The sequence below is a fragment of the Sphaerodactylus townsendi genome, linkage group LG05 (assembly GCF_021028975.2).
Source record: "Sphaerodactylus townsendi isolate TG3544 linkage group LG05, MPM_Stown_v2.3, whole genome shotgun sequence".
NCBI lineage: Eukaryota > Metazoa > Chordata > Lepidosauria > Squamata > Sphaerodactylidae > Sphaerodactylus > Sphaerodactylus townsendi.
In genome coordinates this window covers 24,408,205-24,435,976 of record NC_059429.1, presented here as the reverse complement: position 1 = coordinate 24,435,976, position 27,772 = coordinate 24,408,205, and the positions used below count along the sequence as shown (strand labels likewise).

The 27,772-nt window shown below is 42.0% G+C and overlaps 1 protein-coding gene across 2 annotated transcripts in view; it reads left to right on the top strand.

Annotated features, from left to right (window-relative positions):
- The window catches only part of SOAT1 (sterol O-acyltransferase 1), a 52,796-nt gene that overhangs the window by 4,888 nt on the left and 20,136 nt on the right, over nucleotides 1–27,772 (top strand). For both annotated transcript variants that reach the window (XM_048497056.1, XM_048497057.1), the window contains exons 2-6: nucleotides 10,233–10,285; nucleotides 10,935–11,071; nucleotides 21,933–21,991; nucleotides 25,643–25,785; nucleotides 25,876–25,935. In XM_048497056.1, coding sequence (XP_048353013.1) covers nucleotides 10,951–11,071; nucleotides 21,933–21,991; nucleotides 25,643–25,785; nucleotides 25,876–25,935 — 383 coding nt within the window. In that variant the 5' untranslated portion in view covers nucleotides 10,233–10,285; nucleotides 10,935–10,950. The remainder of the gene's footprint in view (nucleotides 1–10,232; nucleotides 10,286–10,934; nucleotides 11,072–21,932; nucleotides 21,992–25,642; nucleotides 25,786–25,875; nucleotides 25,936–27,772) is intronic.

The window sequence follows — 27,772 nt, the reverse complement described above, 5'->3', positions numbered from 1 at the left end:
CAAAGAGGTTTAGAGACAGCTTCTACTCTAGAGCTGTGGCTATGCTAAACTCCGCTGCTTCATATTGATGTATTTGGGGCTGTGTAGGGATGGGTGGAGGATGATGATGTATGAGTCTGAAATTGTGTGCATCGAGGAATGCTGCTGTAAATTTCGTTGTGCATGCACAATGACAATAAAATGCTTATGCTTATGCTTATGCTTATCTGGTAAACCAGATTTGTGTTCCGGCTTCGACATTCCTGCTTGGGTTAGTCATAGTCCTCTTAGAACTCTATTTCAGCCCCACCTACCTCACAAGGTGTCTGTTGTGGGGAGAGGAAGGGAAGGATAAGGTAAACCACCTTGAGACTACTTACAGGAGAGAAAGTGGGGTAAAAATCCAAACTTTTCTACTTCTATCTTCGAAAATCTCAGGGTGATTTATTTATTTTTGCTGTCAAAGTCACATCTGACTTATAACCCCTGATGGAGTTTTCAAGGCGAGAGATGTTCAAAGGTTATTGCCATTGCCTGCCTCCACATCACACCCTTGATACTCCTTGGAAATCTCCCATCCAAATACTTGTCAGATTCGACCCTGCTTTGTTTGTGAGACCTGACAAGTTCAGGCTCTCCAGGTCATATAAAAATGACAGGTTTTTATTTTTTATATATATAAAGCTTTCAATTTCTAAGGCTTTTGTGAATGCTAACATTTTAAATATGCCAGCAAATCAAAGACCTTTATTAGGCATAGATATGCCAGCATGCAACATTGATTCATTGCTTGCAAAAAGTTAACCTCCGCATCAGGGTTTTCAGGAGCTTACAGACTTATGTGAACTTCTTGTTGTGGGTTTTCCGGGCTGTGTGGCTGTGGTCTGGCAGATCTTGTTCCTAATGTTTCGCCTGCATCTGTGACTAGCATCTTCAGAGGTGTTTTGGGTTTTCCAGGCTGTGTGGCTGTGGTCTGGTAGTCTTTGCCCCCAACATTTTGCCTGCACCTGTGGCTGGCATCTTCAGTGGCATGTCACGGTAAGAGAGAAACACATCTTATCATGACATGCCTCTGAATATGCCAGCTATCGATTGAAGCAAAAAGTTTGACTAGCAGACCACAACCACATAGCCTGGAAAACCCACAACAGCCAGTTCATTCCGGCCATGAAAGCCTTCAACGTGCTCTCTGTCAGAGAAAAGCGGGGACGGAGCGAGGGGGAAAGCGCCCAGTGCACTGGTGCGTCCTCCACCCCTGCCACGCCCCCATCTGCCCCTGCCCCCAAACGCCCCCGCCCTGAAACGTCCCCACCCCAGCATGCCCTCACCACACTCCCTTGGGGGGGGGTGCATCGTGCCCCCTTTGCTGCATCTCTGGAGAGAAGTTTCAGACTTCTCTCTGTGATACACCTCTGAAGATGCCAACCACAGGTGCAGGTGAAACATTTGAAACAAGATCTTCCAGACCACACAGTCCGAAAAACCCACAACAACCAGTTGAATCCCGCCATGAAAGCCTTCACATTACATGAACTTGTTTAATTTAAGGACCTTTGTTCTCTCTTCTGAACTTCGGAATGGTTTTGCAACCAAGGGTGCCCTTGAGTGCATGTAGAGATTTATGGCAGCGTGGTTGTTATGATAAACCCAAGCCCAGAGAATATTTCATAATACATGGGTGCTTTATGGAAAACCATTGTGTTGGAAGTCACACTTGTCAGCAGAATAGTTAAGTTTCAAAAGTGGATGAGATACACCTTGGAATAGCGAATGGGTAGTCTTCAAGATTAAGGCAAACATCTTCAGCCACAGAGTAGACCTGAATGGCTAAAAATTGTTTATTTTTAAATGAGGACACTTAAAATGACACCTGAACTGAAGTCAAACATGTTTACCCATGTAACCCTGTAAAAGCAAATCACGGTCTTCTAAAACAAATGTTTTAATAATCTGCAATCTGCATATCAGCTTATTCATTACGTGATCACCTCCCTCCCCATGCCTATTGTAAAGATTGCTGGTGTACATTTCTTTCTCTTATTGTTCCTTCATAAACTGGTTTAGGAAACCCCTAAAGTACAAATGGGTAATCATGATTTAAATCTTATATAAATAACTGATTCAATTAAAAAAAAAGAATAGATGTGTCCAAGGATACAGCCAGGTACAGTCAACTTGAGCCTGTCATCCTAGCTGCTGCGGAGACTGATAAATCACTGGAGCCCAGGAGCAGTGGACTATGCCAGTTGAGTGTCCACGCTCAGTTCAGTATCAATACAGTCAGCAAGCTTAAAGTTCAATGGATTTTTGGAACGGAACGGCTTGCCATGCATAATGTGTTTCCTGCAGCCGTGATGTGGTACAGAAACCAGAATAGTCAGTTAAAAAAAAAATCAAATCACATTCTCCCTATTTTTTTCAGTGTTGAAGGTGTGAAGAATTCAAACACAGTTGAAGAAGTGTATTGTTGAAAGCTTTCACAGCTGGAACCAACTGGCCGTTTTGAGTTTCCCAGGCTGTGTGGTTGTAATTTCGTAGTATTTATTTATTTATTTATTTATTTATTTGTTGGACCTCTATCCTGCCCAATCCCCAAAGGGCTCTGGACAGGTTACAACAAATTAAAAAAAACGTTCTATAAACAGTCACATTAAAAATATACCCCCCAACCAATCATTTAAAAATGCTGAGATGATAATTAGTGTAGATTCATCCATCCCATGATCCATCCCATCTTCAGTTCCCTCCCCCTGGAGACCGAAGGATGTTATACTGGATTCAGTCGATCTGGCTGGCTAGTTGGAAAAGGCCTGGTGGAGCAGCTATGTCTTAATATATATTGATATAGTTTCTGCAGAACCCTGACATCACCCTGGCTCTTGTAGAAGCCAACTGGATATCCCTCGGGCCAGGGATCACCAGGAGGTTCCCCTCCGACTTGTAGGGCAGTATGGGAAGATGCGGTCCCATTTGCTCCAAATGTTTCGCCCACGTCTATGGCTGGCATCTTCAGGGGTATGTCATGGCGAAATGGGTTTCTTTCCTTGGACATTGTATCTGAAGAAGCATTGGTGCCTCACTGTTAGCAGAGGCAAGGTACCAAATCAAATGGACCATTGTTCTCACATCTACCTGTATGATCTAGAGAAGTAAATCCAGTGAGATTTAGTATTAGGCCTAGATCAGGGGTAGGGAACCTTTAACACTCAAAGAGCCATTTGGACCCGTTTTCCACGGGAAAAGAAAACACTTGGAGCCGCAAATAATTTTTGACATTTAAAATAAAGATAACACTATATATATAGGTTTTTTTTTAACCTTTTACTCCCCTCATTCTGAGAAGCGCATGGATGCGCCCCCCCTCCTGCCTGCAGGGCGGGCAAGGATGAAGCCAGCGGCTCGGCCTTGCCAGCCGCTGGGAAAGCGCCCTCCCCGCTCCAATGGGGCGGGCGAGAGGGGAAGCCCGCAGCGTGGCCCAGCCGACCGTGGGCAGTTGGTGTGCTCGTCCTGCTGCCTGCAGAGTGGGCAAGGATGGGGGCCGGGCGGCTCGACAGAGTGGAGCCACAGTGCAAGTGGAGCAGAGAGGGGCGACATGCGGCTCTCGAGCCGCAGGTTCCCTACCCCTGGCCTAGATACTCCAACTACGAAAGATAGAAGGCAGTTTCACTCATATAAGGAAATGTATTGCTGCATATTGCATCACATTTGTGTAACCCCAAGAAGAATGTTCCTGATGAAATTGGGGGTGAGCCACATCCAATTCCTCTAGAACACTTTCAGTCATCAAGAACAATTATAGACATCATGGTTGAGGAGAGTGTGTGGAAAATTTGACGGCAACTTGGGAATAGGAAGCTTAGTATTTGATTCCTTCTTTCCAGTGAAGAGAATAGCTGGTGTGGTTCAGTGGATAGTGCCAGACTATGAGCTGGGAGATCTAGGTTTGAATCCCCACTCTGTCATGGGTTACTCACACTCTAAGCCAGTGGTTCTCAACCCGGGGGTCGGGACCCCTTTGGGGGTTGAACGACCCTTTCACAGGGGTTGCCTCTCTGCATCAGTGTTCTCCATCTGTAAAATGGACAAATGTTAGGGTCGGGGGTCACCACAACATGAGGAACTGTATTAAAGGGTCACGGCATTAGGAAGGTTGAGAACCACTGCTCTAAGCCTACCCTACCTCACAGGGTGATTGTTAGAATAAAATGGAGGAGAAGAGAATAACGTTAAACTTTGGGCCCTGCATTGAGGAGACAGGCAGGATGTAAATGACCTAAATAAACTTCAGAATCATCTAGTTTCATGTGCTAAATGTTCTTTAAGGGATTAATCATGATTTTTCACTTTCATTTTGAATGTGTCTTTTATCGTTTCATTTTATCTTTATTTTTTTTCTCAATTGGGACCCAGTGGAGCCATGTTCTTTCCCTCCTTCATTTTATCCTCTTAGCCACAATCCTTTGAGCTAGGCTAAACTGAGTGTGTGTGACTGGTCCCAGGCTATCCAGCGAGCTCCCATGACAAAGTGTGGAATTTGAACCTGGATCTTGCAGATCCTAGCCCAACATGTCAACCACTATACCATGCTGGCTAGTAACCATTTTGGAATAAGAGTGTTGCAGAATAAGTGCCAAATATTCCTATAATAGTGTCAGGCTAATAAATAGAACTGTTACTGCCTTGAGGAAGTCTGGTGAGCAAAAGAACATGTGCATGGGTCATTATATGTGTGTGTGTCATCAAGTCACAGCTGACTTATGGAGACCCTGTAAGGTTTTCTGGCAAGAGACAGCAGGGCTCGTGTGCAGGGACGTGAACCCGGTTCATCAGATTGAAGTCTGCTGGTCTTAACCACGACCCTGCTCCATTTGGCCCATTATTCCATCCTAAATTGATGGTGTCCCCTTAAGTTCCTGAAAACTATCTTGTGAAAGGACTGTGAGTGATTACTGATGAGAACAAAGTAAGGACTGTAGGTGAACAGCTGGAGTAAGTTTGCTAAAAGAAAGAGGAAGTTTCATACCAGGAGAGAGCTCTGCCTTGTAGCCAGCAGGAAACCTGAAGAAAAAGGCAACGTAGTGGTGTGAAAATGGATCAAAGATCTGGTCTGTTTGCATTACAAGTATGGGAACTTTCCTGAGTGTAAGGCAGCCTGTCTTCTTTCCCTTTGGAGATGTTGGTTTTCCATTTTAAAACAAGTAGCCTTTGCACAGTTGATCAGCAGTCTTATTTTAAAGAAGTTGCTTGCTAGTTTTCTGGCTTTTGCTTTGTTCTACATCAGGCAAACTTGATTCTGATCTCAGTGATGTGGGCTGTATTTGGTTAGTAATTGAGTACACGTTCTCCTTTCAGCGTTTTAAAAGGGAAATTATAATTCAGAAACAGAGCTGGGAATGTCGGCTAAGAATAGGTATTGTTGCTGCTACTGGTGATAATAAAACTGCCAGGAAGAAAGTCCAAGAAAGTTCAATAGTAGTAGAAGACTATAGTCTTCTAGTAGTATAATATAACATTCCTGATACTATTTGCAGATCTTCAGTGAAACAGCTAAGACCCATGTAGGTGGGATATATTGAATCCTTACAGAAAAATGATAAAAGCTGAATCATCAATCATATCAGTAAAATTCCTGCTTGAATACATGCAGTAATGCATTTGTGATAATCTTAAAAGAGCTTTTAAAGAGCAAAGAATTAATAAAATGAAAAGCCAACATGGATTGTGAAATGGTTTTGTTTACAACTGTAAAATCCCAGATGGTCCGGGTTAGCCTGATCTTGTCAAATCTCTGTAGCTAAATAGGGTTAGCTCTGGTTAGCATTTGGATGAAAGACAACTAAGGAAGTTCAGGGTTGCTATGCAGAGGAAGGCAACGGCAAACCCCTCTGAGCATCTCTTGCCTTGAAAACCCTAAAGGGTTGCCATAAGTTGGTTGCAACCTGATGGCACTTTCCAGAATCACCATAAAAGCTGAAAGTTCTTTCTTTAAAATATATTTATTTTATTTATTTTATTTATTGCATTTGTATACCGCCCCGGCCCCCCGAAGGGGTCAGGGTGGTGGACACAAAATATACAGACAGAGCACAGGATAAAATCAACAAACAACCAGAAAGAAAGTAAATATGGCTCTGTACAATTTAAAACTAAACCCCATTAAAACACAGCATTCTAATTGCAGAGCACAATAGATGGCGTCCCGCAACCTAAGCCCCTTAAGAAAAAGAGGGAGGGGACGGCAGGGTCTACTGATGTTACAAAAAAGGGGGGAAGGGGGCAATCAGCGACAGGCGCCACAGGCGGGGTGGAACAGCTTCGGTCTTACAGGCCTCGCAGAACAGCCCGGGTCCCGCTGGGGCCGGACTGGCTTTGGAGGAAGAAGCGTTCCCTGGAAGGCAGGGGCCAGGGCTATAAAGGCCCTGGCCCGGGTGGAGGCCAGCCGCATCATTGAGGGGCCAGGGACCACCAGCAAATTGGCCTCTGCTGGATGTCACCTGGTTTGTATGCATAAAAGACACATCAAAATATATTCATAGAAGATTCCTTCAGCCTGAAAAAGCATGAACATGGCTTGTTGTTATGCTTTCTTCTTCCTTTTCCATTCCTTTCTTCTTCTTTTTCCATTCGTCTTGCATGGTGAAAGCATTTTAGCTGAAAAGTAACTCCACTTCACCTGCAACATATGAATACCACAGTGTGCAGATTTACTGGAGTTAGACTTAATTAATAATGCCACAGAATGAGGTGATGGTAGAGTGGATCATGCCCTTAAAGCTTGAAGGGGGAGAGAATATATAATCCTATTAACATCTTTTCACAGAGACAGAATTTTGAGACTGGGGTTTTGGGACGGATCCCCAGCATATAAGCTGCTTTGGATTCCATAAATTGGAGAAAAAAGTAGCCTGAAAATGCTCAAATAAATCAAATTCTAAACCTGGACTAAACCCTGTTCTAGTGTGGGGGATGGGGTAGGAGAAATCTAAGTTCTGGTCTACATGCATCGCAGACTGAGGTGGCAGAATGCAGTGTACAACTTTAGAAAATAGGTGAGAGATTATAATTTGTATTAAACAGAAAACAAACAAATCTTGCAAAAAACCTGTTTTTATGTGCAGGGAGTTTTCACGGGTGGGAGCGGCAAGAGTAGTTCCTCCATGTATGGGCATGCAAGGACCCTCTTTGTTTGGCGGATGCTAGTTTCTAACTAGCCCTGCTCCCCCATCCATTTGAAAGTAAAAATACAATTTCATGCCTGTCTGCATATGGATGTAAATGGCTGCAACAGCCATTGTCATCTCTGTAGTTAGTAAATAAAGCTTAGTGTTCAAGAAAAAAAATGAAAGTAAAAATACAGTGAACTATAAATGGTCTTGTATCAAAGTACCATGTTCAATAATGCACAAAATAACAGTTTTGACAAAGTCAGCGAGTGAAAATGAATGATAATTCTCATAATCGTTCAGGACTATATTCTGATGCATAGGCATACATTTTCTTGCTTGCTGCACCTCAATTGACCTTACTAACACCTTTATTTGAGACAGGTCTAGCAAAACAGTTTTCACATGCTGTGAGCCTCAGAATAAGACCCAAGAACCCATTGTCTTCTGCCTTTGCTTTGCCCAGATTAATTATCTGCAGAAAGTAGAGGGGGAAAGTCAGGCTAGTTCAAGGATCCCCAATGTAGTTCCCATGTGTGCCTTGGAGTCCAATGGCAAATTTCCTGGTATTTTTCAGGTGTTTTCAGAAAATCAGCAGGGCCAGGTGAGGCTTTTACCCAGCAAAACATCCAGTTGGCCATGTAGATTTGATTGTCTGGACAGGTTTTTAAACACACTGTTTTTGCTGCGGCAGCCACCACAACACAAGGAGCTTTACTGTTTGGCTGAAAATTAGCCTGGCTGTACCTTCTCTGGCAGCCATTTTGTGGAAGCCATTTTGTGGCTGTGCCCACCTCACTATATCAGAATTCCAAACATGTCCACTGGCTTGAAAAGGCTGGAAATCCCTGGCCTATGAGGAACTTAGCTGCTGCTATCCTGTGCTGAAAACCAACAGGATTTTCCTAAGTTCTCTCCTTTTCCTGAATATCTTATGTGGTGGGAAAGTCTATTTATCGGCCCCCTGCATTCATATATCACAGGTAACTGGAGTGTATGATAAATTAGGATTCTCCCTCCACATAAGAAGGGAGGGAGTGGAAGGTATGTGTACAAACCAGGTGACATCCAAGGTTCTTGCACATCTAAGCTTAACGTGAGCTGGGTTTGTTTTGAATGAAGTTACTGTAAGCCTCTATAAAATGCTTTGACTTGTGTCTTTATTGTGAGAGAAAACTTTCTAACAGCAAGAGGGGTGAGGCCTGAGTTGTTATGTGCTCCAGTCTTGTAAACTAGTTCACAAAACTACTAATTAGTCCAGAATTTTTACAAGTCTGTCTGCATACCCATGTGTGTTGTTCGTATCACATCAAAGAACCAGCCCTATTAAACGTTCTGGTTTTGGGACACAGAGCAAAGATACAAGCAAGATGGGATGTCAATGGCGTTGAAACTTTAGAGCTTCTGGTTGCATCTGGGCACAGCCTTTTCCTACTTCTTCTGTTACCACAGAATACCCCAACTGGAATTTGAGCTCATGATTGGTGGTTCTCTTGTTTGCTAGCAAAATAACAGGGTGGCGAGGCCATATTTCAAGACTCCTTTTACAAGTGATCCAGTGGTGGGGTTCAAATAATTTAACAACCGGTTCTGGTGGTGGGGTTCAAATAATTTAACAACTGTTTGTACACAGGCATCATTTTAACAACTGATTCTGCCGAAGTGGTGCAAACCTGCTGAATCCCACCAGTGAAGTGATCCCAATATTGTGAGGGCTGCTAGTACGTGGAGCTACCCTGTACTACATATGTCTAATTCCATAGATGCAGCATATATAATTATGTGAGTGGCACATATGGTGGATCTCTCCTATTGAGCCACAGTTTTGCAATGATTTAATTATAGGTGTCAATGATTTGTGCCTGTGTAATTATCAAGATAGGCATATATGCCTAAGCACATATATAGATTTATGTAGGTAGGACTGGGACTTAGGGGCACGGTGAGCTTGTGACTGCTCGGAATCTCAAGTGGCTCACAACAGTCTTCAATTCTCATAAGTCCATGGCATTTTCAGTGCAGATTAGTGAATAATATATAAAGTTGTTCTTCGGGACATTATAAATTGACATTTTTGCAGCAAGAGAAAGCTTTGCAGAGCCAAAAGAAGTCCAACTTGATTGTTATAAGAAAAAGTTTATATATGACTCACTGACCTACATTGAAAATACTACTCACCCACAAATCTTTGAAGATTTTAGAACCCGGAATATAACAGGAAGCTATCCCTATAAAGATTAGGGAAGCAATTGTAAAAGTGCTGATCAGTTCTTATGAATGCCTCCTTATCTGTATGTGAGACTTACTTGAAGGTGCTTTTAGAATCAGTTGTGTTGGGGCTTTTATACAGTCTATGACTGCCGGTCCCGTGTTGTGACGCAGTGGCATTTGTTCGATCTTCAGAGGCATGTCATGTCTCACTGTGACATGCCTCTGAAGATGCCAACCATAGATGCAGGTGAAACGTTAGGAGCAAAATTTACCCAGCCACACATCCTGGAAAACCCACAACAGCCAGTTAATTCCAGCCATGAAAGCCTTTGACAATATATCAAAGCTGTTTTAGTTGCAAGTTTCTTCAGTGGCATCCAAGTTGAAGTTGTCATTGTTGGATGTATTATAATTTTGCAGTTTTAATTAGTGCTTTTATTGTTTTTAATGATGGGTTTCAGGCTGCCTTGGGCTCTGTTTTGGAGAAGAGGCAGGATATAACATTTGAAATAACTTTAGGTGGGATAGAAACCTCAAATGGTTCTTTATGTGAATATGCAAAACAGATCTGTTGTCACAGATAATACTTTTATATGGTCTAGTGACAGCTGAAACACAGTTCCTAGGCAAGGCACACATCTGAGATTGGGATACAATATTTAGGTGGCCTTAGCCAGGTGATGAGACACCTTTCAACTTCTGGTTTCCTTGACTGGTCCTTCTGCAGGGACGTAATTAGGTAGGTGTTTTACAGCTTTCTGTTTCTGATGGTCCAGAACGTGTAGCAGTGGGAGCAGTCTGACCCAGGAAAAAATATGGCAACAAAAACCTTCCCCAAAATTGCTGTAACAGCTGAATTGCTGCATGGTGGCATGACAGAATCTGAGGTAGCTTTGGTGGGGGGCTACTGTACACAAAAGAAAGAAAAAAAGGTGAGGCCTAGGCATTGTTAAATTGTGTGTCAAAATTCTGTTGTCACAGACTTTTTATGAAGCGTGTGTGTGGAAAAAATTAAAGGACAGCTGTGAACTTTTCTCCTGCCAGTGGTTCCCTCCACTTATTCTTCCCCTCAATGTTTCTCTTGTCCGCTTCAGAGTGCCCCTTTGGGAGGGAAGTGATGGGGGGCAGGAGGAGAGAGGGGCTCTGCACACACTTTTGATGTTCTACTATGCTTTAACACCCTCTCCCAGTTTTATAAGAAATTAGTGTCAATCTAGTTCTAAACCATGTTTTTTGTTTTAAAGTTTGTATCTAAGTTACCCTGTCAGCCAATTACAATTTAGTGGGAAAAGAGTTGTTCAGAACCCAAAATCCCCACACTTTAATTGCTGTAAAGATGGTGTTTTCACACCTTGCAGCAAAGGGAACCATTTAAAGCTATATCTTTAAAATTTCCTGGCAACCATTGAGAGTTGGAAACTTGCCATCTTTTTTTTTAAGTTCTTAGAATGTTCCTCACTGCCTTGCATGCAGCATGCAGCACGTGCTGTTCTGAAGATCAATGAACTGCATGGATGTTAATTTTGCAAGCTAAAGGGTTGTTTGTTTGTCCGTCTGTCCTTCTCACCCCACACCTTGCAGTGCTGCATCTGTCAACATGGTGGGTGAAGACAATATCTCTGTAAGGAGTCGCCGATCTGCATATGGCATCGCAGAAGAGAAGGACGGTGTGTCAAGAAGGCTTGAGGGAAACTGGTCATTCCCAAAATCCAGCAATGGTGAGATTTTTCATTACAAGTGTCATGTAGTAGCAAAAGAAGAAGACTTGGTTTTTATACCCCACTTTTCTCTGCCATAAGGAGTCTTCAAAGTAGCTTACAAACTCTTTCCCTTCCCTTCCCCTCCCCACAACAGACACTTTGTGAGATAGGTGAGGAGAGAATTCTGAGAGAACTGTGAGTAGCCCAAGATCACCCAGCAAGCTTCATGTGGAGGAGTGAGGAATCAAGCCCAGTTCATCAGATTAGGGTTAAAGGAAAATCTGAGTCAGTTGATCCATTAGTCAAGTTAAATCTGTTTGTGACTGAACATTCCAAAACAAAAACATGGTTCTCTCTTTCTCTCTCTGATTTTAGCTGACCTAGTGTCTTGCGAAGGCTAAAGCAAGTGGGTGTGTCTGTTTCCTGGTAAGGCCTTGAAGATGCCTTTTGCTCTTGCCTCAAATAGTGCTGGATTTTAGCTGGGTGACTAATTTACCCTGAAGAGGCTGGGGCGGGGGGGGGGGGATCTTTTTCTTGTAGACTTGTGCCTGAATGGTGGTTGTAGTTCCCAGAGGAGGTTACTCTCGGTCATTCTATAGTGTTGCAAATGTGAGTCCCATGTTTTATGAATGATTGACTATTGTTTGGCACAACAACCATAAGCATCTGGTGCCTAAGAGGCAGGTATAGGTAAACATTTCTCACTAAGGCCGTTATGACCAGTCTTCCATGCATACCTGGTTTGGATCATTAAAGTTCTGGTTAAGGAATAAATGTTTAATGTGTTGTTGATGGCTTTCACAGCCGGAATCACTGGGGTGCTGTGTGATTTCCAGGCTGTATGGCTGCTAGAACACGGCCGTACAGCCCGGAAACCACACAGCACCCCAATAAATGTTTACTTCCTTGTAAGTAGAACAGACCCTGTATGAACAGTACTGCCTACTATACCTCTGAAAGCAGGCGTCCCCTGCTGACTCAGTCTCTAACAACGTAGAAGCAAGAGTTCCTGCATATAATATGGTATGTGTGACATGTAGTTTTTCAGAACAGGATTTAGCCAGTGCTGGGAGGGGTTGTATTCATTTTATAACTTGAACTTATGAAGCTCCCCCGTACTGAATCAGACTGTCTCTTTATCAAGGTCAGTATTGCTTGCTCTGATCGGCAGCATCTCTTTCCATGGTCTTGAGCAAAGGAGAACTTTCATATTACCCACTACATTAGAGGTGGGCAACCTATGGTGCGCCAGCTGTTCATGGACTACAATTCCCATCAGCCCCTGCCAGCGTGGCCAATTGGGCTGATGGGAATTGTAGTCCATGAACAGCTGGCTCACCATAGGTTGGCCACCTCTGTACTACATAATCTTTTTAACTGGAGATATTGCGGGTTGACCTGGGACTTTCTGCATTCAGAGCCGATGCTCTACCACTAAGCCGGGGCTCCAGCCCTTATAAATCTAGTTGTACATTTTCGGGTTGGATTCAGCCAGTGTATGAATGTTTCTTCTAAATTTAAGTATGTCTAGGGCTACAGTTGGAGGGTAGAACTACACACCACCAGCCACACACAAAGCTGACAGCCCCAGTTGCCACTTCCAAATTGCAGAAGGGTGTGGGAGGCATTTGCAGTAGAGAACTAGAGAAGGAAACCCTTGGTCCTTCAGTCTCTTCCTTTGTGAACCTCCGTGCTTCACTTTCCCCTGTTGATGTGACAAGTGCACTGTGTTGATTCTTTTTTTGTGGGTGGAGAAAGAATGAGGGCATGCATTTTGATCTGAAGAATCCCTCTTGCAAATCAGACCCCCTCCCTCATCACATTTGGCAACCAGCCCAATTTTGTAGGTGTTGTCTCTGAGGTCACGCTGACTTTGGAGGCAATCCAGGCGCCTCCACAGCTCAGGAAAGAAGTTGCAGGGCAGGCATATCAGACCAAAGTAGAATCCACCTAAAAGACCAACCAAAATCACACAAAGCTTTTGAGTTCACTAGAACTCTTCATCACGCTGAATGTGTATCAGACCTGATAAAGAATTCAAGCGAGCTCAAAAGCTTGCAAACTGTTCTTTGTGGTTTTGGTTGGTCCTAATGAAAAGGTATTGGATGGTTTTGGCATTTGTTCTTGGGATAGTGCTTAGAATGATATTGAAAACCATGTGTAAATATGTAAACATGAGTCATATTTTGTATTAGTTGCTGGGCCCTAGGCTATGGAGTAGTTCCCACCCAGGTTTTCTCAGTTCTCTGGATAAGCTGGCTACAGGAATTGCTGCTAATGACTGTTGTAGGTCTTATGTTCCTTTATTGCTTGTTCCTGAATAACATTACTATATGAAGAGGTGATCAGCATCTTCTGGATGGTTGCAGCACATTACACATGCTTCCTGAGTTCCCGGCTTGAGAGGAACATGGGGCAACTCTCCAAAGAATTCTGATGGTTAGAAGTTCTTCAGATGGCTTCAAAGCCGCCATAAAAATGTCATTCCTTCCTGGAATATAACTTGGGAATCCTATTTCCACAATTTCAACATATAAGCATGTGTTATTCCAAAAATATATTTATGCTTTCACATCACCTTCCGATTTTCATTAGGTCCTACATTTCACAAATGTTTTTGAACCCCTGGTTATAATAATATAAAAGAACTTGTCAGAAAAAGCAACACTGGGAACTAAATGAAAAAGCATTATCTGTGACATTTAAATCTCCAAATCTCAGTTCATTTGCTAACAGTACAAAGGATAATCAATGAGAACAATGAGTCCATTAACATTACTGCAGGATAATACAGGCATAAGCAAAAGTTATAGTTTAAAATCATATTTCATAAGCTGGCAGTAGATTCTAAGTTAAAACCCTTTTCATCTTATTTAAAGATGTTAAAATCATAGTTGAGATAATGCCGGCATAACCTAAACATAAACTACAGCCTAAAAACACATTTCAGAAGCTTAAAGATAACTTCTGTGTTGGAAGCACAATGCATAAGGCATCATAGATTAAAACACAATTAAAACTTTGTGTAGTTCATCAAAGAAACAAAAAACTGCTTTGACAATAAATGCAGATATACAAAAACCATTCCACTGACTGCAACCTTTTCCTAATTCCTTGGATGTGGCTGGCAACTCTAAAAATAATAGCACTGTCTAATAACAATAAATGAAGGCAAAAAACTCAAATTTACAACCATTGAGAACTTCATATGCAATTAACATTACAAATGCAGGCAGGGATATGGCATCAGGAATAATACATCACAGCAAAAGTTATATTCCAAAGTTTGAACGCGGAGTCTCCGCCCACTGAGGATCTTCATGGCAAATGCCACCTCTCCCTCCCACAAGTCCATTTACAATTGTGTTCCAATCTCTGAAGCCCCCCCCCCCCCCTTTTTCAAATGTAGTCTGAGAAGTTTTTGCAGAGCTGAAAGGCAACTTGAGGAGCGAGGTGCACTTTGGGGAAAGCAAGCTGAGGACTGAGTGGAGAGGCTGCCCAGGGTCGCAAGAGAGTTGGCAAGGGCTAATGGGATTTGTAGGCAAGGCAGTCTGCATAGGGCATAACACTGACAGCATTAGTGGATAGATCAGCGCAGCCAAAGCTGAAGGCATGGCAGGAAAAGGCAGCATGGGGAGCTGAGCAGCTTCAGGTTCTCACTCTGTTAGTGCAAACTAGTAAGACAGCACAATGGAAAGTGAGACCCCTTGGGGTCTAGCTGACAAGGCATTGTGGGTTATGAATATATTAATATCAAACAATAATACGGAAAAACAACATATAGTAATTTAAACAAAATTAAACAATGCATTTGGAAGGGAAGACAAGAATAGGAAGACTTTTAGAAAATACAGTACCATTTAGTCATGAGAAAAACAGATCCAAAGAGAATTCCCACTGCACTTTATAAACTAAAAAGGGGCTATTGGCAAAAGGAATGAGTTCTCCTTCCTCAAAACACAAAAAAGAGGGGGAAGGAGACTTGAAACAAAGCATAAAAGGCTTAGTCTGCACCATCCAATTGGAACGTACTGTTCCTGTGTGCATGGACAGAGTGAGAGTCAGGCTTGAAGAGCAGGGGTGTGCAGAATTGTGTATCGTTAAGAAAAACTCTAGCCAAAAATAAGACAAAAACAAATGGCAAAATAGTTTTAAAACAGTGACATTTCCCTTTTTAAATCAGTTATTTGCTGTTGAGAAAAAGCAAAGTTTTAAAAATTTGAATTTTTCCATTCTGGTCACTATCCATTTCTTTTCAAGTAAACCTTTTTACATTCTCATTTCTGCAGTGTTTAGCGCCACGAGTGGCTATCTCATAGAGCCAGACATACCTTCAAATTCCACGTTTTTCCGTGTTTCATTCTAATTTCTAAATCAATTTTTAAAAAATCTGTACCTCCGAGGGATTAGCGCCATGAGCTGCGCAGTTTCATAGGGCCAAGCGCGCCTTCAGTGCAACATCCAATTTAATTAATTTATTATTGTCTCAAGCAAACCATGTGGGATGAATGTAAGAAATGAAAATTTTAAAACGAGCAAATGAAAACAAAATATCATAGGAACTTGGGTGCTGTGTGGTTTCTGGGCTGTATGGCCGTGTTCTAGCAGCATTCTCTCCTGACGTTTCGCCTGCATCTGTGGCTGGCATCTTCAGAGGAAGATGCCAGCCACGGAATCTGGCAATGCTACTAAACCATACAACTCCAAATACAACACAATATTTCTAACGTGAAAGCCAACCGACAATATATCATGCAGGAACTGCTTAAGCCTTAAGGTTGTCTATTATGCACCAAGAATGTAACACACGCTGCTTATAGATTTGTTTTGTTGTGGCACAATTAAATAAAAGGAAAAAAAAAACACACACACATTTGAGTTCACGTTCTCCCTTGTTTCCAGGGAGGTGGAGCTATGAAGCTGGAGCATTTCTCTTCTTGCTATAATTGGGAAGAAAAGTTAATCACTCATACCTCTTTATCTATATGCAAGCTCCTGGTCATTGGAGCGTCACAATCCCTTATTACCTGTAGGTGTACGGCTCAATATAGAAGCGATCAGAGTTTTCTCTTTCAAGGCAGTTTGGAAACCGAGAACCTGCCTCAGATTTCCCACAGATGTACTGCCGCTGAAACTGGTGGTTACTTTGGATAAGTCCAAGATTTCCGGAATTTTACAAACTGTTTTACAAGGTGCAAACAGGTGTCCCATTTTCTTTTATTTCCTTCAGCTACTTCTGTCTAATTACACAATATTGACTTTGATGGACCAGCAGTCTGATTCAGCATTAGCCAGTTTCATGTGAAAGTACAGTTAGATTGTGAGAGCTAACTGAGAAATCTTTCAGAGAGGCGAAAAAAGGGGAGTAAAAAACATGTCCCTACTAGCCCCAGATGGCAGAAGGCGGAAGAGAAACTTCCTGTCTTTTCAGCACCATGCTAGTTAGCGGCCCGTTTACGTAAATGGCTGCCTGGCACCTAAATCCTTGCTTGTCCAATATATATTATGTTTTTTTCAGTCTGCAACTTTTTTTGTCGGCGATTCGCCTTCCCAATTCACATATATGCACAGAGCAGTTACATGTAGATTCCACAAACATCAAGTTATCCTGGAATGAGAACTGATTTTCAGAGTACAGAGATCTGTTTAACTGGAGGGAATTACCACTTCTGAGGGAATTACCACTTCTGAGGGCAATATACCATCAACTCTAGGAGAAATGGGAGTCCCAGAATGAAATAACATCCCCTCTGAACTCCCCCACCCCCATTCCCTAGATCAGTGGTGGCGAACCTTTGGCACTCCAGATGTTATGGACTACAATTCCCATCAGCCCGTGCCAGCATGGCCAGTTGGCCATGCTGGCAGGAATAAGGAAATTATTATAACATCTGAATACAAAGTTAACCACCAGCTAAGGCCACCTTCCTCAGGCACTGTCCCCAAATCTTCAGAAATTTCCCAAGCTGTAGTGGCTTGGGTAATTCTGTTGCTTGGGTAGCACAAGTGCTAGGATCCAGAGCATTATCTCTGTCTGTTATAGCATACTGTCTTTTTATCTTGACCTATCCGCTTTTCAGCAGTTGGTTTTGAGGTGCCATAAGCTGTACTTTATTTATTTGTTTGTTTGTTTGATATCTTGCCCTCCCTGGCTTAAGCCAGACTCAGGGCAGCTAACTTACATAAATCATTAGCCATAACAATAATTCAAGTAGTTGATAATTAAAACATTCCATAACAAATAGCTGATGGCGATTTAATTCAATTATTTGTCTACATAAAATCCCTATCTTGCCCTTAATGGTATCTCTTCTGGGTGAACAAAGTTTCCGCATAAGCCAGTTTCAACTTTTAAGTTTAAGCTACAAGCTTTTAGTGGCTTAGTTCAGAGAGTCCTTCGCTTATCATGTGCTGATGAGTATAATGTGAAGGTCATGGGTTTGCTTGTAAGTCACAGCTTGCGTAATAAAATAAAGGATGACTTTTCATACTTCATGTTTTGGTTTAGTGATTAATTTCCTAGTGAACCTTTAACTGTATTAGTCAGAGCCAGCATCTTTCTTGATGTGATTTTTTTTTCAGATTAATGTAGCTCTTGTGATTTAACATTGCCACAGAAATTAATATATAATAGGCTCCTTTATGGGAAAAAATAATCAAAGAGCAGTGATTGTTATTAGGATTTTCCCTTGTGGAGGAAAGAGTCTGATCTCAGAAGAAATAGTTGAACCTTACCTAATAATTCAGAAGAGGAGTCTTCCCAAGAATGGCCTTGATTAGAAACATCTACCCTGTTCTAATGTTACATTTGATTACACATTCAGGGAGAACATGCTACAGCAATCTTCCCAAAAGTTGCAGTGATCTTTTTATCTGAAGGAGACCATGTTATCATCCTTGGAACACTGGCTTTTTTGCATCATGCATACCAAAGCTGAAAATATATGCTTTGCCACTTTCTGATATAAGAAGGACTGTGTAATTGCCTGGCTCCCAGTGTGTGGGAAGACAGTCCCATAAAGGGGCTTTGATGACTAGAAAATGTAGTGTTCAATTCCTTTCATATGGGGTTACAAACTGATAATGTTTCAATTCTATTGCAGCTTTAGTTAAATGATTGCTAGATCACATCTGATCTCTTAACTGAAAATCTGGACATGGCTGTTGGTGAGAAAAGTTCAACAGGAATCCGAACCAAAGTGAGGGAAAGAGAAAATTCTTCATCATAGTATCTGTAAAAGGGAGCAGTCTCTTCACTTGAGGCAAACAGCATCTCTGTGTAATACTTTCATCCTAACGCTGCTTAAACCTTCAGTAGTTTCTCGCTTGCTGAACTCCTGAACACTATTTCTTTGTTTTTAAAAAATTAGTAACTGTTTTATTATCTTCAGTTACCAGCTGACCAATTAATCTCTGACACTTCTTTGCTAAACCTCGGTTCGCCTCTGCCACTGCACTGGCAAATGTGAAGCAAATGAATTATGGTTAAAATGGGTATTACTTAAGACTAAGTTAAATATAACTTTTTTCCCAACTAAGTCTTGACAGCAGCAAAGTTGCTTGGCAACCCAGAACTCCTGTTCTGCTGGGATTTGTATATGTCATCCTAATATTTGTGGTAAAAAGCTACATTTCTGGTAACACAATGACAGAATGATGTCATGATGATAAAGCCCCATGTTTCATTGCACAGACAGCAAACACGGAAGGCCATTTAATAGTTTGTTTTATGTGGAAAAGTCTCTCTGCATATAGCACCAGTGAGGTGGTTACTGATAAGTTGTAGAAAGAGAGAGAGAAAATAGCTTTGAATAGAGTTTGTGTCCCACTATGTCTGGTCAAATATTATTGCCATTTTCAGATTTTACCTCAGCAGTATTGGGCCTTGCCATTTTCACAAAATGTCATTGCACCACAGTATGGGGCATCTTGGAAAAAGTGAAATTTGAGCTCAGAGCTTTAGGTCCAGTGTCTTGTCTTGAATCAAAACTAAATACAACTTAGTTGTAAATGGTAGTTCCAAGGGGGCGGGGAGTGAGCAAGTCGCCTTCTTCTAGTATCTGTAAATGTAAAGAAAACTTTACTTGAAAAGTTGGTTGAATATAATAATATTGCTGAAGTGTCCCTACAACTCTCAGTTCAAACCCTTAAGAAACACACACAGAGGAAGAATACTAATGCAGCTTTACTTAGGCTCATTCCGCACATGCAAAATAATGCACTTTCAAACTGCTTTCAATGCTCTTTGAAGCTGTGCGGAATGGTAAAATCCACTTGCAAACAGTTGTGAAAGTGGTTTGAAAACGCATTATTTTGCGTGTGCAGAAAGGGCCTTAGTTTTACTGATATCCTGAATCAACAGCAATGGAGAAGGTCAACGGATATGTGACTGCCTTCCGGGTCTGCTTCAGAACTGTCCAGACAGTACCGGTGACCTTGGCCCACCCAAAATCTAGGCACTGGTTTATTGCTTGTTCTTGTTGTGACATCCAAGGTCTTGTGACTAAACTGTAGGAGCAGTTGGAATTTAGCAGTTCCCCACCCCCACCCATGTTATGATAAATGGATCTTGTTATCTTCAAAATCAAGAGAGACTGAAGCCAAGTGGTTAAAAGTATTTGTAGCATTACATATGGACCAAGGCCATAACCAGGTTGACTGCAACAATTTGCTTCTAGTGCAGGTAGGTATCTTGGAGCAGGGGAGTGGCTTTGGCACTAATTTCAAGTACTTCTAGGTATAACTGCATCACTTGTGGAACTCACCTCCATTGTTCTAAGTTTTATAAACACAGGTGTGCTGTTGTGGTACTTGAAATTTTGTCTCTCCCTTTGTAAATTCATAGTATGCGCATTCAGAACTATCATTTTATTTCATTTTATTTTATGATTTTACATTTTATGTTTTTATTACTATTGATTGTTTCCTGATTGCTTACTAGACCTATATGACAATCATTAAGTGCTGTACCTTATGATTCTTGACAAATGTATTTTCTTTTATGTACACTGAGAGCATATGCACCGGAGACAAATTCCTTGTGTGTCCAATCACACTTGGCCAATAAAGATTCTATTCTATTCTATTCTATTCTATTCTATTCTATTCTATTCTATTCTATTCTATTCTATTCATCGGAACTGAAGAAGATGATTGAATATAATTTTTTTGAAGCATGCTGGCAAGAGAGTTTTCTGGAAACCTGAGAGAAGTTCTAGTGAGATAATTTTCTGGAAGGTTCACCCATTCTGTAAAATGTACAGAATTTCTGTATAGTTCATCTTAAAATTATATTACAGTGTATGGGGGTGTGTGTTTCTGTTTTGAGATGTGGTTGTGTTTTAAGAATGCGGAGATTTTTCTACATGGCCCCACTCTGCCATACAGTTGAAACAAGCTTTATTTGTTTTTAACGTCTTTATAAGAGTTTAAAATGTGATTTTCTTTTGTACGGCATTTGTTTTCCCGCACGATTGAATTGAAAATGTTAATATGCTTTATGGTATTGCATCAGAGTTAGTTCTCAATGCGGCTGATGCCCAAACTGCAGAAATCAATTCCCCTGGAGAAAATGAATGCCTCAGAGGGTGGACTTTATGGCACTGTATCCCACTGACGTCCCTGACCTCCCCAAGCCCAGCCCTAATCCTCCAGGAGTTTCCCAACTTGGATCTGGAACCCCTATTCCCCCGATCCCCCTTCAGTGCCCCGGAGAGACCTGACAACCCTACAACAGAGATCCGTTTCCTTGTAAAAAAAATGGCTGCTATGGAAGGTGGATTTTATGACATTATACCCTGCTGAAATCTCTCACCTCCCCAACTCCTGCCTTTCCAGACCCCACTCTCAAAACCTCCAGGAATTTTCCTGACCTTCCTATTCACACACAACCCATCCCATCTAATGTGTGTATAATATTTACATGAGGAAAAAGGCGGAATGAGAGGCAATTTTTAAAAAATTGGTATGAAATGCTAACTTCAATTTATGACTGTAGAACAGTGTTTACCAACCTTTTCGATGTCATGGTACCCTTGACCTCACTCTTCATATCTCACGGTACCCCTGCCATCCCCCCCACCTTCCCCTCCCAGTGCCCCTGCTTGTACTACCCCCCACCTTCCCCTCCCAGGGTGAAAGGAAGAACTGAAGTGAGGGGAAGTAATACTGACCTAATGGCAGGCCCTGCCCACGAACCAGCTCTCCATGTCCTTACTGGGCTGGCAGGGAACTTCCCACAAAGAAAGTGAGGGGGGGGGGAGTTAGCATTGCCACGGTACCCCTGGGACATGTTCACGGTACCCCAGGGTACCATGGAACCCTGGTTGAAAATCACTGCTGTAGAAGTTTGCTTGTGGGGGATGCCATTGGGTGATACCAGGATTACCAACCTCCAGGTGAGACCTGGAATACTCCCAAATTTGCAGCTGCTCTCCAGACTACTAAGAGTATCTCCCTTGAAGGAACTGGGAGCTTCAGAACTGAGACTACATATGTCACAGATTCCAAGTGAAACCTTCCCTCAGATTCTCCCATCCACAGACGTTGCTATCAAATCTCCAGGAACTTTCCAGGCTGGAGCTGCCAGCCCAGGGCCGCAGTGAGGGAGAACTGTGGCTGGGGCACACATGCCCCACCCACGCCCCCTTGATACTGCACCACTTTGGCGGCCCTGGTTGTATGAGGGGTTTTAGACCATTGATGCCCTACAGTTCACGTAGCAGCTGAAAAGGTATGTTAGGTTTTGAGCTTATTTGTTGTTTGATTATAAATGTGCAAATTAAAATAGCCTCTCCCCCACATTGTTTCAATACTTGCAAACTTCTTACATCTGGTTTACAGTGCAGAATATTTCAGTAACGATTTGTTTTTCTCTCAGGGAGGGTTGATGTTGACCATGTGATAACAAGAAGGATGCAACTCCTGGCAGAAGTGGAGGTAAACCTGTTTGAATTTTAGCTCCTATCAACCAGCAAGGAATCTCTAGAAGAATCTGAAGGTGCCCTTTATATTTAATTTCAGCGTGTCATTTTGCAGTATACCCTTTGGGTCACTGATATGAACTTAGTTTAGGTACAGTCAGTCCACTTTTACAACCAAAAGGCTAATTCACTTGTCCCAAGACAACGATGATTTTCAAATCTTTATAATGTAATGTACATACAGAAATGTTTCTCTAATCATTCACCAAAATAAATCATTCAGATATAACTACAATGTTTACAATACAAAGAAATAACAACTTGCACCAGGGATGTCCAACTCTGACACTTCAGATGTTCATGGACTACACTTCCCACTAGCCCTTGTTGGCTTGGCCAATTGGCTGATGGGGTTGTGAATCCCATGAACTATCTAGTAATTCTGAGAATAGTTCTATTTCCATTTTGTCTATCAGGGATTTCCGAGACCAAACCTACTGGAGTTTGGTTAGCCTAAGTCACAATATGCCTAAGCCAAAATATGATTAAAGGGTTGATTGCTGACAAATGTGCATGTTAAGTTTTATTGTTTAAATAATCAAAAAAAGACGGCCCAAGCCAAAATATGGTTGATGACTGACAAAAGGTAACACTGACTCTGCACCTTAGGCCATGTTCCTTGATGCTTGATCTTGATGCTTCATAGAAATTATATGGCAGGTAATTTAGTGTAGAAAGGATTCCCTAAAGGGAGTATCTTTGAGAAACACTGAGGCAGTGAAACGTTGTTGCTGAGATTCAGCTCCGGAGGCAAGGAATGATCTACTACAAAAGTACATCATGTCCATTTCAGGGAACATTCTTCAGCGTGTGGAAATGTTTTACAATATCAAAAGAGGGCCCGCCTAGAGTATCTCTTGCCAAATCTGCTGGCGAAACAGCGTTGCTGCAACTGTGACTGCCTGATTTCTTTATTCATTTAGCACCTGAATGTTCTGAACAGAAGAAAGCCTCTGTTTTCTCCTTCATGCTCTGGGTTTGATTCTTTTTCTCCTGATGTTTTGACACGGTTTTGCTTTTATTTGTGGAACAATTTGTAATGGCTAATCAGGCATCCTTGTCAACTTCAGAAAAATACATTCTGTGGTCATAACAAGGGGAATAGGGCAGCTTGAACACTCGCAGTCCCGGTCTCGTCTGTCTGGTCTCTGTATAGCTGCAAGAGACAACAATAACAAGAAAGAAAGTTAAACATTAGCCTTCACAGTTCCTGTTGGTGTAGCAATCAGATCCTCTTTTCGGATTTTCTGCCTTGGCATTGTGCTATGTCACTGAAACAGCGAGTGCTATCATTTTTTTAAAACGTGTGGACAATTTAAGTGGTAAATATTTTAAACATGGATTTCCTTAGGTACACAGTCCTGTTTTGGAGATTACTTAATTTTTAAAACATCTGTTTTTATTTGTTTTGTTGATTTTTGTAAATATATATATTATCTACCTTTCTTCTTGCCTTGTCCTATGTACGCTTACAGTGTAGAGAAAACACATAAAGCACATTAAAGCATAAAAATCAAGATTTAAAAATAACAGTTCAGGAATAGTTGACGAAAGGGAGCTCTAAATAAAGTCTTACTCATCTGCCTCCTAAAGATTGAAAGTGAGGGGGGCCAGGTATTCCTGTCTAGGATTATTGTTCCGTAAATATGGGAGCTGTTATTGGAAAAGCCCACTGTCAAAACCAAGTTTTGATTGATAAGCAAGTTATCAGGCCACTCTGTGTGATCTTAATTCCAAAATAGGAAATTATGAGAATTATTCAAATTATTTGTTGCTTAAAAAACAAACACGGTTTGTCAAGGTTTATTTGTTTTCAAAGACCCTTTGAGCATACATAATTACCTGAGCTGAGCATGGGGGCAGGGGGGCACAAGCTAAAATGAGAGGATTTTAGAAAGCGTTTTCCACTCCCTACCTTTATATTGAACTTTGCCTGAAGTTATTAAGATTATTAAGGTCAGGACTGGCATTTACTTCATTAAAATGAAACAAATTGTCATGTTTAGAAATAAGCACATTTAAAAAACCCTGTACCTTGACTACATCTCTCTACAATATTGATAGAACATAGCGCAACATGTGACAGTGAATTTATATCCCAGTTTAGAGACCTAGGGCTGCTAGGAGGGCTTTCCGGAGGCACAGGGAGGCAAAAAGACAAAACAAACCCTCCTCCTGCCACGGAAAAGCCCTCTGTTGAACTAGATGGATGAATGAACTCTCAGATATTCAGTGAAAGGCCTCCCAAATAGTCAATTAAAAAGGAATTCACAGATTCCATGATTGCCATTGGCAGAATAAAACTTATATGTCAATTTAAAAACAGATGATACCCTAAACAGTTCTTTTCAAAAGAGTGTCATACGTCTGTGAACTTTTGCTTGGAATATAAACAATTTACTACCTATCAGGTGAAAAATTGTGTATACATGTGATCTTTTGTACATCAATTAATAGGGTGGTGAACATTTAGAAATGCAGGCAAGACTCCAGTGAACATACTGAGGAAATAGATATGAAAGTACTTCATAAAACGGGCAGAAATCAGGGGGCTAATAGGAATTATGTTCTTATTGAACTGTATTTGCAATTGAACATAGTTTCTACTTATATTATTTACTTGCATGAATTTTGCGAATAGTGTCATTGTCTGTATGTCTATGTAGGCATTAAATTTACTGTCACTTGTTGTACTACATTCTATTTATATTATTTAGGGATGTAGTTTAGTGACTTTTTAATTATTTGTTTTATGCTTGTCGTAGTGGAACTATACCTGTTGTAGTCTTTATGTTTAAAAATAAACCAACTCTCAAATAAGCTGTGCCCTTAATACAGTGATTACTAAAATGAGAACTGTGTTGATTACAGTCTTCGTGAAGACTTTTGTCAATTTGACTGTTTGCTTTTGCTCCATTTTAAAATCCTCTTCCCACCCTTTAGACTTGCTGGCAGTTATAGCACACAACTTGCACTGCGCTGTATAGAGGGGTGCATGGGGAATTAACCTCTGATTTTTCATGCAGAAAAGCCCCTGATTTTGCATGTGTAAAGTCTTAGTTTCAATCCCCTGCATCTCTACATCAAAGGATCTAGTACAAGGGTCTGCAACCTGTGGCTCTCCAGATGTTCATGGACTACATGGCCATGCTGGCAGAGGCTGATGGGAATTGTAGTCCATGAACATCTGGAGAGCCACAGGTTGCAGACCCCTGATCTAGTAGCCGGTGAAAGACCTCTCTGCCTGAGGCCCTGGAGAGCTGCCCCCAGCCTGGGAAGACAATACTGATCTTGATGAACAAGTCTGATTCAGTATATCAGGCTTCTTTGTGTGTGTGTGTGTGTGTGATTGTGTGTGTGTGTGTATCTAGGGCAGTGGTGGCGAACCTTTGGCACTCCAGATGTTATGGACTACAATTCCCATCAGCCCCTGCCATCATGGCCAATTGGACATGCTGGAAGGGGCTGATAAGTAGTCGGAGATATAGGTCACTTCCCTATGAGATCTAAGTGTGTGCTGTTATAATGTGCTAGAGGCATTCCTCTTGTGGATGTAAACCATCTGTTGTGTTCTCTTTCTTCCATCTCTTTCCCCCAATTTTTCTAGCATTTGAAGCCGGCTTTCATGAAGGGGATTGACAACCATTTTACGGAACTTGTAGATGGCTTGGTTTCAAAATTAGCGCTGCTCGAGTCATCGCCATCGGCCTTCCCAAGCATGGGTTCAGAGAAAGATGGTCGCAAAAACAAGTATGTCAGTCCTCGGCTGAACTTTGGCAGGCTTCTTTTCTTTTTACTTCCTTTTGAATAAGCGCTGAACGTTTGGCTTTCTTTCCACAGAGGCTTGAGGTCGCCTTCAGAACATGGGAAAGTCTTTGTTGTTCGGAGATCTCTCTTGGAGTGAGTATGTTAACGGATGTATAATTTGCATTCATACTTTTGCTGAATTTAAAGTGACCTTATAAGGAGCCCTCAGGTGGATGTACTAAAACATTATTGTGGTCTACAGTGCTAGAGAATATGATGTGACTGGTGGCCCTTCTGGATCGGTGGCAGAACATCTGCTTTGCATGTAGATCACAGGTGTCAAACTCGCGGCCCTCCAGATGTTATGGACTACGGTTCCCATCATCCCCTGCCAGCATGATGCTGGCAGGGGATGATGGGAACTGTAGTCCATAACATCTGGAGGGCTGCGAGTTTGACACCTGTGATGTAGATGATCCCAGGATCAATCCCTAACATCTCTTATTAAAAAGATCAGATTGACTTTGCTAGGCCAGGGGTATGATGAGGCAGGTTCATGCGTGAGTTTTCTGAACTGTAGAATGAGTTCCTTTTTATATCATCAGTAGTGATGGATACTCTAATCCAGCGTTTCCCAAACTGTTTTTCCCCATGGCCTGGTTATTTTAATACCTCTCCTCCGTGACCCACTAAAAATTGTAGTGACCCACTAAAATCAAGGCCCCGCCCCGCCATACATCTGCCCGTGCTGGCTCAGCAGGGGCGAGCCCAACCCTGCACCTTATCTGCATGTGGCAATGTCAAGGAGGCTCCCCGGGGTGCCGCTTCCGCCCCCACCTTCTTGCGGCACCAGTGTCAGCTGCGAGCTACGGCTCCGTCCCCAGCCCCTTTCTAGGTGGTTGGCTGGCTGGGGCGGAGCCCCAAAGCTGCTGTATCATCCTGGCTGGTCTTGCTCCAGGTCGGTGGTGCCCTCTGAGCAAGGACAGGGGTGCGGTGGTCAGCCCCAGACATTAGGTGACTCAGCATTTTGCCTTTGTGACCTGATGCTGGGTGACGACCCACCAGTTGGGAAATGCTGCCCTAACCAATAGTCACTGTGCTTCCAGGCTGTAGTTCCGGTCTGATTAATGTCTGCATGATCAGAGGCTGCTCTGTTCTCCAGAAGCTGGTTGGAGAAATTTTTTGCTGACCAACTCAACGCCTTCAGGAGTAGTCAGTTTCTGTGATACAATTAGCATCATGTAACAATGTAGCTTCGAGCAGCACATGTACTGAGTATTTTTGCGTACACGGCATAAAAAGAAATAACAGTTAAAGTGTGGAATCTCTGATTTTACTTTTTCTTTTCCTTACAAGTGAAACTGTGGATTGCCTTGTGTCATACTTGCCATAATGCTGGCAGTGATCTCTGTTGGTGGGAAACAGATAATATTACATTGGTGTCACTTTGCCATCAGGCTGGCAGTTGCCTGTCCTCACTATAGCTATGCTTGTCCTAGTTTCAGCCTTTCTTCTTAAAAAGATCTTTTCTCTACATTCCCAACATTTGAATTGTAGTGGACAAGTGTTCTGTCTTCCTTATTTGCACTGATACTGAAATGTTTGTTTTCCCTCTGCTTTTGAGATACATGTGTATAATGTTTCAGGGTCACGTCCTTAGAGATTTCACTCTCAAGGTTCAGAGGAGCATAAAAATGTTCTTTTGATGGAAGATAAGATTGTTGGATACTGAACTTGCTTCAGTGGAAGACCTTGTTCAGCTAATTATCGTGGATATATGAAGCGTGGCGCAAATGCAGGTCTGCCTATCAGGCTCCAATTAGGCTTGGAACGAAAGGTTTTCAAACCTGTTGCTCTGTTGTTGATTAATTTGGGCTTTCTACATAGAAAGCACAGGCAAAGAAGAAGACAGTCTGATCTGGCCCATGGGATTCAATCTACTCTGAAGTTCCCATTGAAATAAATGAGAGCTGTACAACAACAATTTTTG